The sequence below is a fragment of the Lonchura striata genome, chromosome 17 (assembly GCF_050655825.1).
Source record: "Lonchura striata isolate lonStrDom1 chromosome 17, ASM5065582v1, whole genome shotgun sequence".
NCBI lineage: Eukaryota > Metazoa > Chordata > Aves > Passeriformes > Estrildidae > Lonchura > Lonchura striata.
The window spans coordinates 2,515,100-2,526,511 of NC_140719.1; the positions used below are offsets into that span (position 1 = coordinate 2,515,100).

At 55.9% G+C, this 11,412-nt stretch overlaps 1 protein-coding gene across 5 annotated transcripts; it reads left to right on the forward strand.

Moving 5' to 3' along the window:
• The first annotated feature begins 780 nt into the window (after window positions 1–780).
• Window positions 781–11,133, forward strand: TOR4A (torsin family 4 member A). 5 transcript variants are annotated; one of them, XM_085594021.1, is made up of 3 exons: window positions 3,892–4,027; window positions 8,198–8,548; window positions 8,582–11,133. In XM_085594021.1, exons 2-3 carry the CDS (start codon window positions 8,237–8,239, stop codon window positions 9,935–9,937), a joined length of 1,668 nt encoding a protein of 555 aa, XP_085450147.1. In that variant the 5' UTR covers window positions 3,892–4,027; window positions 8,198–8,236; the 3' UTR covers window positions 9,938–11,133. The 5 variants fall into 5 exon arrangements, with proteins under 5 accessions (XP_085450145.1, XP_021403338.3, XP_085450147.1 ...); XM_085594019.1 differs by lacking the exon at window positions 3,892–4,027 and adding an exon at window positions 781–800 and having other exon boundaries at window positions 8,198–11,133; XM_021547663.3 differs by having other exon boundaries at window positions 3,708–4,027; window positions 8,198–11,133.
• Window positions 11,134–11,412: the final 279 nt, after the last annotated feature.

Sequence of the window (11,412 nt, forward strand, 5' to 3'; positions counted from 1 at the left end):
GGCCTTGGGAAGGTGTCACAGTGATTTTCTCCAGTCACCACTTGTGACACGAGGTGATATCGCTGGCCCTGGGGGATGCTGGTGGTGGGACACAGGAGGAGCGCTGCAGGCACTCGCTGCTCTCCATATTTTCCATATTATTTCCCAAATTTTCCTTTTTTTTTTCCAAGATGTACCCCTTCTGTTTTCCAAAGCAGTGTGAGGCACAACTTCCAGATGGAGCAGTGCTGATCCCTGCCCTCTCCCACTGCCTGGTGCTGGGCCTGGATGGTGCCTCATAGCAGGGCCATGACCTTCCCTTTGGTCCATGCCAAACCCGTTTTTCTTCTACCTCATTTTTACTGTTTTAGCGAGGTAGAGATGAAGCTCAGCTGGAGGAGAAAGAAGCAGCAGATTCAACTTTGGTTTTAGGAGTGATCATCTGATCCAGCAGTCCTTGAATGGCTTGAAAACAAGAAATGAGATAGAATTCCTCTGACACAGAGCACTCCCCTCGTTTACCTTGGTCTATTTTATAAACTGTTTGGAAGGGTCACGATAAGCCGGGCAGGATGCGGCGTCCCTGTGGGGGACATTCCCCAGCCCAGGGATAAACTGTTTGGGTTATCCAGGAAGTCTTAGAGCTGCTCCAGAGGCTGGAAATTTTTGCTAAGAATGAGATTGGGAAGAATGAGGGGTCTGGCTTGATGGTCCCAAGAATGCATCCATGGGATCTGCACTGGATTTAGGATTCAGGAGGACTGACGCTTCCAGGGGAGCCCAGGGATCAGCAGCAGCAATTCAGGGCAGATCAGTACAAGGTGGGTGATGTAAAAGGGAGAAAATCCACCCACCAGCCCAGTCCACAGCTGATGTGGCCATGGAGCTGTGGGGTCACACTGCAAAAGGGCAAATCCATGCTTGGAAAAAAGATCTTTAGGTCTGGGAATGACCCTCCAGGGCTGGATTCTGCACCCCTGCCAGGGTGGATCCTGCCCACCACGGATCAGATTATTTTATGATGTTCTTTTATTCTTCCCTGTCTGGGGCTGCAGGAGGGGCTGGCTCCAAGGTCAGGGCCCATGGGGGTCCTTGGGGGTTTCTGTGTCCCAACCCCAGCCCCATTTCCCCTTCTCCACTTGCAGCCTCTCCCTTTTAGTTTCAGTGCTCCCTGCCCCCTGCAGGTTTTATATCCATGGGCCGTATTCCTGATATCTACATTCATTTTCCTGCTGGCTCCAATCCCATGACTTCTTCAGCTGCTTTCAATTTTTTTTTTTTTTTTTTTACCAGTTTTCCTCTTTTTTTGCAGAGTTTCTCTGGGTAAGGCCAGTGCTGCAAGTATGGTACACTCCATCCTGGAGCTGCCAGGTCTCACTCAGGACCCATTCAGAGCTCTGAGCACCTCACAGCTTCCCCAGAGGGACCTTGGGTGCTTCATTCACCTAATTCTGGTTTCCCAGGGTGCATGGGAGGGATTTGCCCACGTTTGGGCTGCTGCTCCTCAGCCCTAGAAATGTTCTAGCTAAACAGGCAATGTGCAAAACCTTGAAGGAAAACCCTGAAATTGTCACATAAGTTGGTGTCACCCAAGCTCTGGTGATGCCTCCTGGTGGGTACCAAACCCAGGGGTGCCCAAAGCAGTGGGTACCAGTCAGAGGCTGGTACAGGGCTCAGGGTGCCATCCTGCTCTCCCTGGGACATTCTCACCTCTCTCCGTGTGGGAGAGGCTGTGTTTGTGCAGGATTTGCATCCATGGCTGCAGGAGGGGCTGTGGCACCTCTCATCCCCATCCTGGCCCCGCATCCGTTTCCTCCCCGCAGGGCCCAGCCAGGGGGGCACGGCCTCGGCACCCGCAGGGACACGGGGGACAGGGCAGGTGGCCCCAAGGCCCTGGGGGACACGGCTGGTGGCCCTCCCATGCACTGCCCCCCAGCACTGCCCTGATGTGCCCCCAAGGCACAGCCCACACCCCATGGCACTGCCCCCCAGGAAAAACAGCTCCCCCAAAACCCATGGCCTCTGTGCCTGCATGTCCCCCCCCCAAGTGTGTCCCCTCCCCACAGGACACAGCAGCTTGTCTCCTCCAATTTGGGGTGCTGGAGGTCCCCAGAGCCCCGTGGGGAGGGGGGACACAGCCCCCCCACAGCACCAGGACCTGGAGCAGCTCAAGGGGACATTTGGCCTGGGAACATACGCAGGTTTTCCATCCTCCTGTCCTCCTTGTCCCCACATGGGACAGAAACCTCCTGGTGCCATCGATGCCCCTGCCCTCCCCACGTGCTCCCCAGCATTTTTTGGCGGACACTCGAGACCAACCTGTGATTTTGGACTCCCAGCCCTGCATCACGTTGTCACCTGTGTGTGGTCACTCCATGACTGGCAGTGGCCAAGCTGTCTCTCCAGATCCTCATCCCCACGTGCCATCCAGCTCCACCAGCACCACGGGGGTCCCAGGCAGGTCAGTCCCACATCCCCACTGCCACCAGGATCTCATCACCCTCTGTCTTCAGCTCAGGAGGGGTTTAGAACCCCCCTTGCCAGGGCAGGCTGTGCATCTTCCACCCTCCCTGGGTTTCCTGCTGTGTTCTGGGGGTTTTCTGTCCCCCCTTCATTTCAGAGGTTTGGGGGGCACTGTGTTTGGGGTGTTTTTAATGGTTCCCAACTACTCTGCTTGGGGGAAGCTCTTCCTTCTCAAAAGAGCCAGAAGAGCATCTTTCTTCATGGCTGTTCCCACACCACCTGCCAAGCCCCTCTTAATGGGATCTCTGCTTCGGGTCAGCCCTGTCTGGCTTCCCGACCCCGAGGGCAGCTCCCAGCTGCTGAGTGTCAGCTCCAGCTGGGCTCCTGTGCCTTCCCGACACAGAAATCCTCACATTTGCAAGGATTTGTTAGGCAAATCCTGCTGGCCACAGCAGAGGCACATGCAGCTGCCTGGGGCTGGGGAGAATTGCTCAGAGAATCCCCTCCCCTGAAGTGGGGGCAATAGTGAGCATCACAGCCAGGGTGGGATCTGTGCTGTGATGCACCAAAACCCCTCCGATTTGGGGTTTTTCCCCCTTGTTTTTGGTCCTGTGCAGCTGGGCTCACAGGGTGCAGGTTCCAGCTGAGGGATATCAAAAACCAGGAGCTTTGAACACCAGCAAGAGCTGGTATTTCAAAGCTTTGGGCTTTTCTGGCTTTACCAAATGGGTCTGTTTTGGGGGGAAAAAGCCTCGGCCGGGTTGTGTGGGTGCAGGTGAGAGGTGGGACGTGCCAGGGTGTTCATTCATCAGGGCTGAAGGAAAGGGGAGTGCAGGTGAGGAGGAGCCCCGTGATGAACTTTAGCACTGCTGGGTGAGGAAAACCCCTGCTGCTTCCTGCTCTGGAGGGATGGAGCGGTTTTCCCCGGGAGTTTTTGTGCCCACACCAGAACCTGGTCCCTCGGCCACCGTGCAGCCTTGGCCCTGGCTGTCCCCATGTCCCCGAGCTGCGGCAGGGCCGGGGCAGCAGAGCAGGAGCGGCTGCAGTCGGGACCTGCCCAGGGTCCAGCCAGCTGCTCTGCACTTGCTGCTTTTTCCAGCCTGGTTATTTTTTATGGGCTCAACTCCTTCCCCGCAGCCTGACTCGGTTTTCTCTCGCTGTTTCTCCCGTTGGCAAGGGGAAGCACCCAAGCACCGCGTCAGCCCCAATTAACCCTCCTGGCAGCGTCACCGCCTTGACCTTTGGGGTGACGGTTCCGGGCGAATGACCAAGGACGGCCACCGCCGAGGGTGGCACCTGTGCCCGGCTCCCGGGGCCCGGGGACGTGAGCGCACCGCGCCGCCCGCGTCCGCTCGCACGGGGACAGAGCCGCGGCCGGGGCTCCGGGCAGCACGGGCACACGGAACCGGCCGGCAGCGGCCAGCCCATGCAAAGGCGAGAAGGAAGTGCCGCCCAGGGCCACTCCTCCTCACCATTTCCTCTGCGGGGCTGCCTTCTGTCCGGATGAGAGCGGCGACAGAGGAGCTGCCGGCCCGGCCGAGGCCGGAGGGACGCGCCGGTGCCCGGCGCCGAGGGGACACCGCGGGTAACTGCGCTGGCATCGGCTCCCCCGTCCTGCTCCCCATCCCTCAGGGTCACCAAGGCACTCCAGGGCTGCTTCCAGCTCCATCCCTGCCACCGCCTTCTGCTCGTCCCCGGTCGCTGCTTTCCGCCAGGAGCCGCCTCGGTTTTTCAGGGATGCTCTCGCTGCCGATGGTTTGGGATGTTTCTGCTCTTCCCCTCCGCTTGCTGTCCTTCCCTTCGGACTTGGCTTCGGGGCCTGGCAAAACTTGGGGCCGGGCTGGTGGGGTTTGGTGGCGATCAGGCTGTCGGGGGGGGGGCTGCTGGCTGTCACCCCTGTCACCCTGCGCCGAGCTCCGGCCGTGGATCAGCCGCCCTGCTCGGCTTCTGCCCGGACGGGCCCCGGGCAGCTGCGGCTCGGGATGCCGGGGTCGTGCTGGCCCCTCTGACATTCCGGGTTTCTCCTCCCAGCCGCTGAGCCCTTTATCTGCAGCTCTCACAGCAAGGGGCTGCTTTGTGCCACCTTCCCCATGGAAATGCTCCCTTTTTGGATGGAGGGTTTGGCTCCAGCTGGGGCTGGGGGATGCCAATCTTTAGAATTTCCCAGCTGTTCCCTTTCCCCAGCAGCTTTGCCCATCCGCAGAGGCTGAGTTTGGGTGCAGCCTCCCGTGCCGGGGGTATTTTTACCACGACCGCGGCTCTCCTGCCACCAGGGGCTTCTGCCGCCTGCCCAGGGCTGTCCCCATCCTGCTCCCCTCGCCCAGGCTGCCTCCAGCTGCCCACACGGGCTCCTGTGTTGTGGAGACGTTGTTTTGGAGCAGCAGGCTGCACGAATGCAAACACTGCAAGAGCTACAGCGGGAAAGCTGGAGGCTTCCCAGCAGCGTTTCCAAGTGCAAGTTTTCCTGCGGTGTCCAGGCTCGGCACAGAACAGATCAGCAGTGTTTACACGAGCACTGGGATGCTGCACACCGAGTTCCTGCCTTCTCTTTCCTGTTGTTTTCACTAAATGTTAAATTAAGCTGCTGAAAGTGCACCACTGCAGGCTGGCACAGCCTCCTGCCCAGCCCTGACCCAACACTGAGTGTGCAGGGGCTGCTTTTAGAAACTTCCAGTCCTATGTAAATACCAGCAGGTATTAAGGACTGAGTCATGGCATTAACAGGGCGATTGTAGTCATGACTGGACAGATTCCTTGCTCAGGATGGGGTCCTGTCCTTCCACCCTGCCTTGCTCAACTCAGCTGGAGGGTTGGGCATCCCACACCAGTGGGATGGATGTGCTGGTGGGCTTTTGGGAAGAGGCTTTTGAACACTGGTCAGCACTCAGTCCTCACCATTCCTCACGAGTCTTGTAGGGACTTTGGGCTCTCTGCATGGACATGGCAGTGGGAGAGCAGGCTCTGGGCTGTGAGCAGCCAGATCACTTCATGTTTCAGCTGCAGCAGCACCTGGCTGTGGCCTGGCAGCCTCCATGGAGAGTGCTCGGGGTGTCCTCTGTTTCCCTGCCAGGAGCAGCCTCCCAGGCCTTGAAGGGAGCCGATGAAAAAAAGAAAATTTTAAGCAGATCTTGTTATGACAGGACAAGAGGTTATGGTTTCAAACTAGAAGACAGTGGCTTTAGAGTAGATATAAGGAAGTTTCTGAGAATGAGGGTGGTGAGGCCCTGGCACGGGTGCCCAGAGTGGCTGCCCCACTCCAGGCCAGGTTGGAAGGGGCTTGGAGCAGCCTGGGCTAGCTGGAGGTGTCCCCTGTGGCAGGGGTTTAGAGCGAGATGGTCTTTAAAGGTTCCATCCAGCCATAACTATTCCATGATTCTGTGATCCTTCTGTTTGCTAAAACTTCTCCTGTAAATTTCCATCACCTCCTCCCTGGCATTGAGCAAACCTCCTCATCACCTGCAAGGGCTTGGGGCTGAGCAAATGTCACCCTGCGCTTGTGGAGATGTTTGTCAGTGCCTGGAGGGTTTTCTCATCCCTGGCTGAGCTCTGTGATGTCCCTGATCCCTTGAGTCCGTGCTGGTCTGAGCTGCAGGGCTGCTCCCCAGTGGCTCTGGGGACAGCTGTCCCTTTGGGGACGTGCAGCACTGTGTGAGCGGGGTGATGCAGGATGGAGAGGAGCAGGACGTGGCTGCAGGGTGCCGTGGGGCAGCCCAGGGCTCCCGGTGGCATCCCTTGGGTGGCATCGCAGTGATGGCAGCATCCAGCCCTTCTTCCTGGTGCTGCCTCCTTGCCAGATCCTGTCTGGCTGGTTTTGCCTTTGCACACCAAGCCCTGCACAGGGTCAGGAATTAGGTCAGCAATTAGCACTCGGGGTTAATTGCTGCCAGCAGTGGCAGCTCCAGCGATGATGGCTGGGCTCTCTAGCTGCCCTCTCACGGTCCCGAAATCAGCTTGTGCAGGGTGTGGGAGCGAAGCTTTGCATGTCAGAGCAGCCAGGAGGGGAGTGGGGAGAAGCAGGGAGGCAGAGGGAGCAGTCAGCACCCAGGGGTCCCGCACAGCCCCCGGGGTGACCCCGGGCTCGGTGGGTGACGGAGCCGCTTTGCGCAGGGGAAGCCAAGGCCAGAGCGTGACTCTGTGCAGGTCGGGGCTTCCTGCTGAGCTGGAGCCAGTTAATAACAAACTTCCAGACCTCCCTGTTCTCTCCAGAGTCGTGCTGCTTTTGGCAAGACCCGGTGTTGATGTTTTAAGGATGGCTGATGAAAGTGGCATTTCCTCACGCTGCCTGTGCTGGCTCTGGGGCTGGCAGTGCCACAGCAGCAAACTGTCCCTTGTGTCAGCACTGTGCAGCCCAGAGGTGCCAGAAAAATGCCCTCCCACCATGACACAGCTGCTGCCACCTCCAGCCTTGTGCCAGGCAGGGCCAGGGCAGCACATGGGGCTGCATCCAGCCCTGCAGAGCTCTGTTCTCCCAGGGGTTCCCTGCTGGGTCTGTGCCTCTTGTCACATCCCTCTGGCCTCTCCTTCTTGCTTGCCAGCTGAGGTTTGTCCATTCAGATGGTTGTCCCAGGATGACCATGTCCCTCAGTCTCATGTGGCAGCCCCTGTGTCCCTCCTGCATGTCCAGGGGTGTGTGTGGGCACACAGGGCATGGAAGGACCGTGGGGGTGGCAGGGTTGGGGTTCTGTGGGGCTGCCCCACTCCTCTCCCCACAGCCATGTGCTCAGGCACAGCCACGCTGGTTCTCTGCAGCCCCTCTGAGCCTTCCCATCCAGGGCAGCTCTCATCTCACCTCCCTGCCAAGCACATCCATCAGCACAGTCGGGAAAATCCACCCTGGGAGACGCCACCACAGCCAGGATGGCAACCATAGCAAGTTACTCCCACGCCACGAGGGGTGTCTGGTGGACAAGTGACTTCCCACAGGGTGTGTACGTGCCTGTGTGCATGTGCTGGCACAGAGGTGGGGCTTTGTGTCTTCCTTGAATTTAGCAGGTGTAGGGAAAGAGGAGGACTGGGCAGCTGTGGTTCAGAGCATGGGTCAGTCTGTGCTGCTGTCCTGCCTCCTTCTTACAGCACAGCCTTTGGCTTTGGCCCCAGCCAGCTTTGACCTTCCCTTCTGCATCTGAAGGCAGGGCTGGGTTTGTGTTACAACATCAGTTTGCATTAATTGACACTGAGGAACGACTGAGGGAGCTGGGAGTGTTCAGCCTGGAGAAAAGGCGACTCAGAGGTGAGCTTGTCACTCTGTGCAGCTCCTGGAAGGTGGCTGTGCTCAGCTGGGGCTGGGCTCTATCTCCAGGAACTGACAGAACCAGAGCACGCAGTCTCAAGCTGCACCAAGGGAAATTTTGGTTGGCTATCAGAAAAAAGATTTTTACAGAAAGGGTGATAAAGTTCTGGAATGGCTGGCCGGAGAGGTGGTGGAGTCACCATCCCTGGGTGTGTTTAACAAAGCCTGGATGTGACTCTGGGTGCCAGGGTTTAGGTGAGGGGTTGGGGCTGGGTTGGACTCGATCTTGAAGGTCTCTTCCAAGCCAGTGTTTCTGTGAATTCTGTGAATTTCATCTGTTATTTTGCACATCTGTCCCATCTTCCAGAACGTCAGCTTAGGTCTGAAAGTCTCTGCCACTGTGCCATTGCTGATTGCTGCAGCTTTCTGCCCATTAGAAAGGGGGATATCTGTCTAATTCCACTGTTATTGATCACTTCCTGATTTTAGGAAGGTTGATTTTTATATAATTCCTTTTCTTTTTAGAAAGAAGATGATGTGAATGGACTGTAAGAACCAGAAAAGATGGAGGAAGAGCTGCCTTGCTCTGAGGTGGATGGAAAAAGCATCCTCAGGGATCTGGGGGTGGAGTTGCCCTGCATGGAGAGCAGTCCCACAGGAGACACATCTGGAGCAGAGGAGGATGCAGGAGACGTGCCCTGTGCTGAGAGCAGCATGAAAGGAGAGGCTCCTTGTGACCCAGGAATTGTCTTCACTGAGGGCAGCGTGGAAGGAGAGATGCAGGGCAGTGGCAGCGATGGGGAAGGGGAGATTCCCAGCACTGGCAGTGACAGGGAAGGGGACGTTCCTGGCAGTGGCAGTGACAGGGAAGGGGACGTTCCTGGCAGTGGCAGTGACAGGGAAGGGGAGATTCCAGTCACCGATAGTGACAGGGAAGGGGAAATGCCCTGTGATGCAAAAGAGGAGGTGTCTTGCTCTGAGAGTGACGCAGAGGAAGTACCAGATGCTGTGATCACTGCTGCTTCTAAGAAAATAACTTCAATTTCCTCTCCCCTGCGGGCCATCGTCCGCCTGCGCCGGCGCTACCGGGGGCTGAAGAAAAGCCGCCTGCATTTAGAGCTGCCTCGGGAAAAGTCTGCAGAGTTTGTCCACACCAGGCTGCTTCAAAGGCAGCTCTCCCTGAGCAGAACTTCCCTGTACAGCCCTTCCATGTCCTTCTTTAATCAGTCTGGCTTTGAGAGCTCCCAGTACTTCACCTTTGACACGTCTGTGGAACATTACTCTGTGAAAAAGTGCAGGCGGAAAAAGAGCCGGAGGAAATCCAGGATGGTTCTCTACCCGGATAAAACAAAAAAATACCTCCCAGCAGAGGAGAAAAGCAAGGCAAAGCGCTGCCTCTTCTTGCTCATTGCCATTATCTTCTTCCAGATTCTCAATGCAATAGAGAACCTGGATGATAACCTCCAAAAATACGACCTCGATGGTTTGGAGAAGACCATGCACCGCGAAGTATTTGGGCAGAAGGTTGCTGTGGAAAGTATTGTGGAATTACTGAAGGACTATCTGGCTACCCACATCCACAACAAGCCTCTGGTGATCTCTCTGAATGGCCCCCCAGGGGTCGGGAAGAGCCACGTTGGCTGGGTGCTGGCCAAACATTTTCGCTCCGTCATGGACAATGACTTTGTGCTCCAGTACTTTGTGATGCATCACTGCCCCAGCGGGGTGGCTCCCCTCACGTGTGAAGTCGATCTGTCCAAGAAGATCTCTGACATGGTTACTAGAGCTGAAATAGAGGAAAAGACCCCATTGTTTATTCTGGATGAGGTTGAGCTCATGTCCCCCGTCCTGCTGGACACTCTCAGCCGATTCTTTGAGCCCAATCAAACCAACGAGTTCCTCAATGCCATCTACATTTTAATAAGCAACCTGGGAGGTGCTGAGATCACAAAGTTCCTTATCCAGAATGCCTCCACTGAGCTCCTGCATCAGCAGCGGGGAGCTGAAGAGCTGCTGAGCATCGTCCAGCCAGTGCTGGTCAGTGTCCACCCTCTGTGGAAGGCTGCAGACATCATCCCCTTCGTCCTTCTGGAGAAGGCTCATGTCATAAACTGCTTCCTGGAGCAGATGAGGAGGGAGGGGCTCTACCCCGACCAGAAGCACATTGAAAATTTAGCAAATCAGCTCAGTTACTACACTACAGGGGACAAGCAGTACTCCAGCATGGGCTGCAAGCAGGTCGTGACCAAAGTCAACCTCCTGTAGGGATTTACTGCAGAGACCAAGCCCTGCTCTGGGGCTTTGCAAAGTTCTGTGCTCACGAGGAGCCTGTTCCAGCAGGCTGTGCTCAAGGTGTCCTGGCTCTCCCTGCACTGCCTCTGCCCTGGTCCAGGCAGAGGGGTGGCAGCCTGGACAACCTGGTCCCTGTTCTACTCCAGAGACTTCACTTTTTCCTGATGTTCTGTGGAAAAGAAAGGGCAAAGAAGCTGGAGCCACCTCCCAATAAGTGCAAGATGCTTTGTTCTTCATTCTCATTTGGGATTCTTGTCATTAAGGAGTTTTGAGGTGGCATCCAAAGCTGCAGGATATAAACAGGATGGAACAATCCCTGGGTCACTGCCCCTGCAGAATATGTCACCTCACGTGCCTCACTCTCTCCAGGCTCACAGCTCCTTGTTTCCTTGGTCCTGGCTGGTGTGTGCAGAGCAGAGGCAGGGCTGGACACCTGGCACTGGGACAGTTTGTGCCTCCTGCCCCCAGATGTGCAGACCTGCCTTCCCCAGCTCCTGTGTGACCACATCCTCAGGAGAACTTTTTGGACCTGTTCCTGAGCTGTTCTGAGCTCATCCCTGAGCTCACCTTTGGCACCTGCAGTGAGATTTCTGCCTTGCAGGTGTGTTTGGGCTTGTCTCAAAGACTGCTCAGCTGTGCCAGATGGTGCAGGAATAACTTCTGGATTCATTCAGGTCTGGTGGTGACACCTCATCCTCAGAGCTCTTCTGCTTTTTGCCTCTGGGGACACGTCACTGTGGGCAGGCATTATCTAGAAAGCCCAAAGCAGCAATCGATGGATATTTAACAACACACACTGGAAAAGACAGTTTGGACTGATGGAGTGGGAATCCTGAGCTTGTTCCCAGTCCTGAGAGGCCAAGAAGAGGCTTTGCCATTGAGCCTCAGGTGAGATGTGGCCTGGGAGCAGCTTGGGAAGAACACACAGCCACGTTTTGAGCAGAACTGAGCAGGTATTTATGACATTGTTTTCTCAGGTTGTGGTTTTGTACAAGATTTCTACAACTTGCTGTGAATTCCCAGACAAGAAACCTTGTGGATGTTTGCACTGGGGTTTTGATTCACCTCTTTCTAATTGTTGGTCTCCAAAGACTCTGTCACATACTCCAGCTTCCAGAGCTATTGTCAGGAATAAACCCAAACTATCTTGAATAAAAGAATTGAAAGTAGATTTCTTTCATTTGACTGAAATTTGGATTTTCTCCAAAATTTCGCTTCTGGAGCCATGTACCCCTGGTAAACCCAATCCCAAACCCACACAGTGCAGCAGTGCCAAAAGCTGGGTCCTGCACAGCTCCATCCAAGCCACCTCCTAAATTCATGTGTCCTCAAAAAACAACGTGTGGGAGCTGGTTTCCACAGCTTAGAGAGCTTAACTTAAGCAGTAAGCTTAGCTTAATGCTAAGACATTTGGGATGCTTTTATCCTGGATGAGGAACAACTCAGGG

What these genes read in the sequence shown, in the direction of transcription:
- TOR4A (XM_085594019.1), top strand. Translation starts at nt 8,237, where the DNA reads ATGGAGGAAGAGCTGCCTTGCTCTGAGGTGGATGGAAAAAGCATCCTC.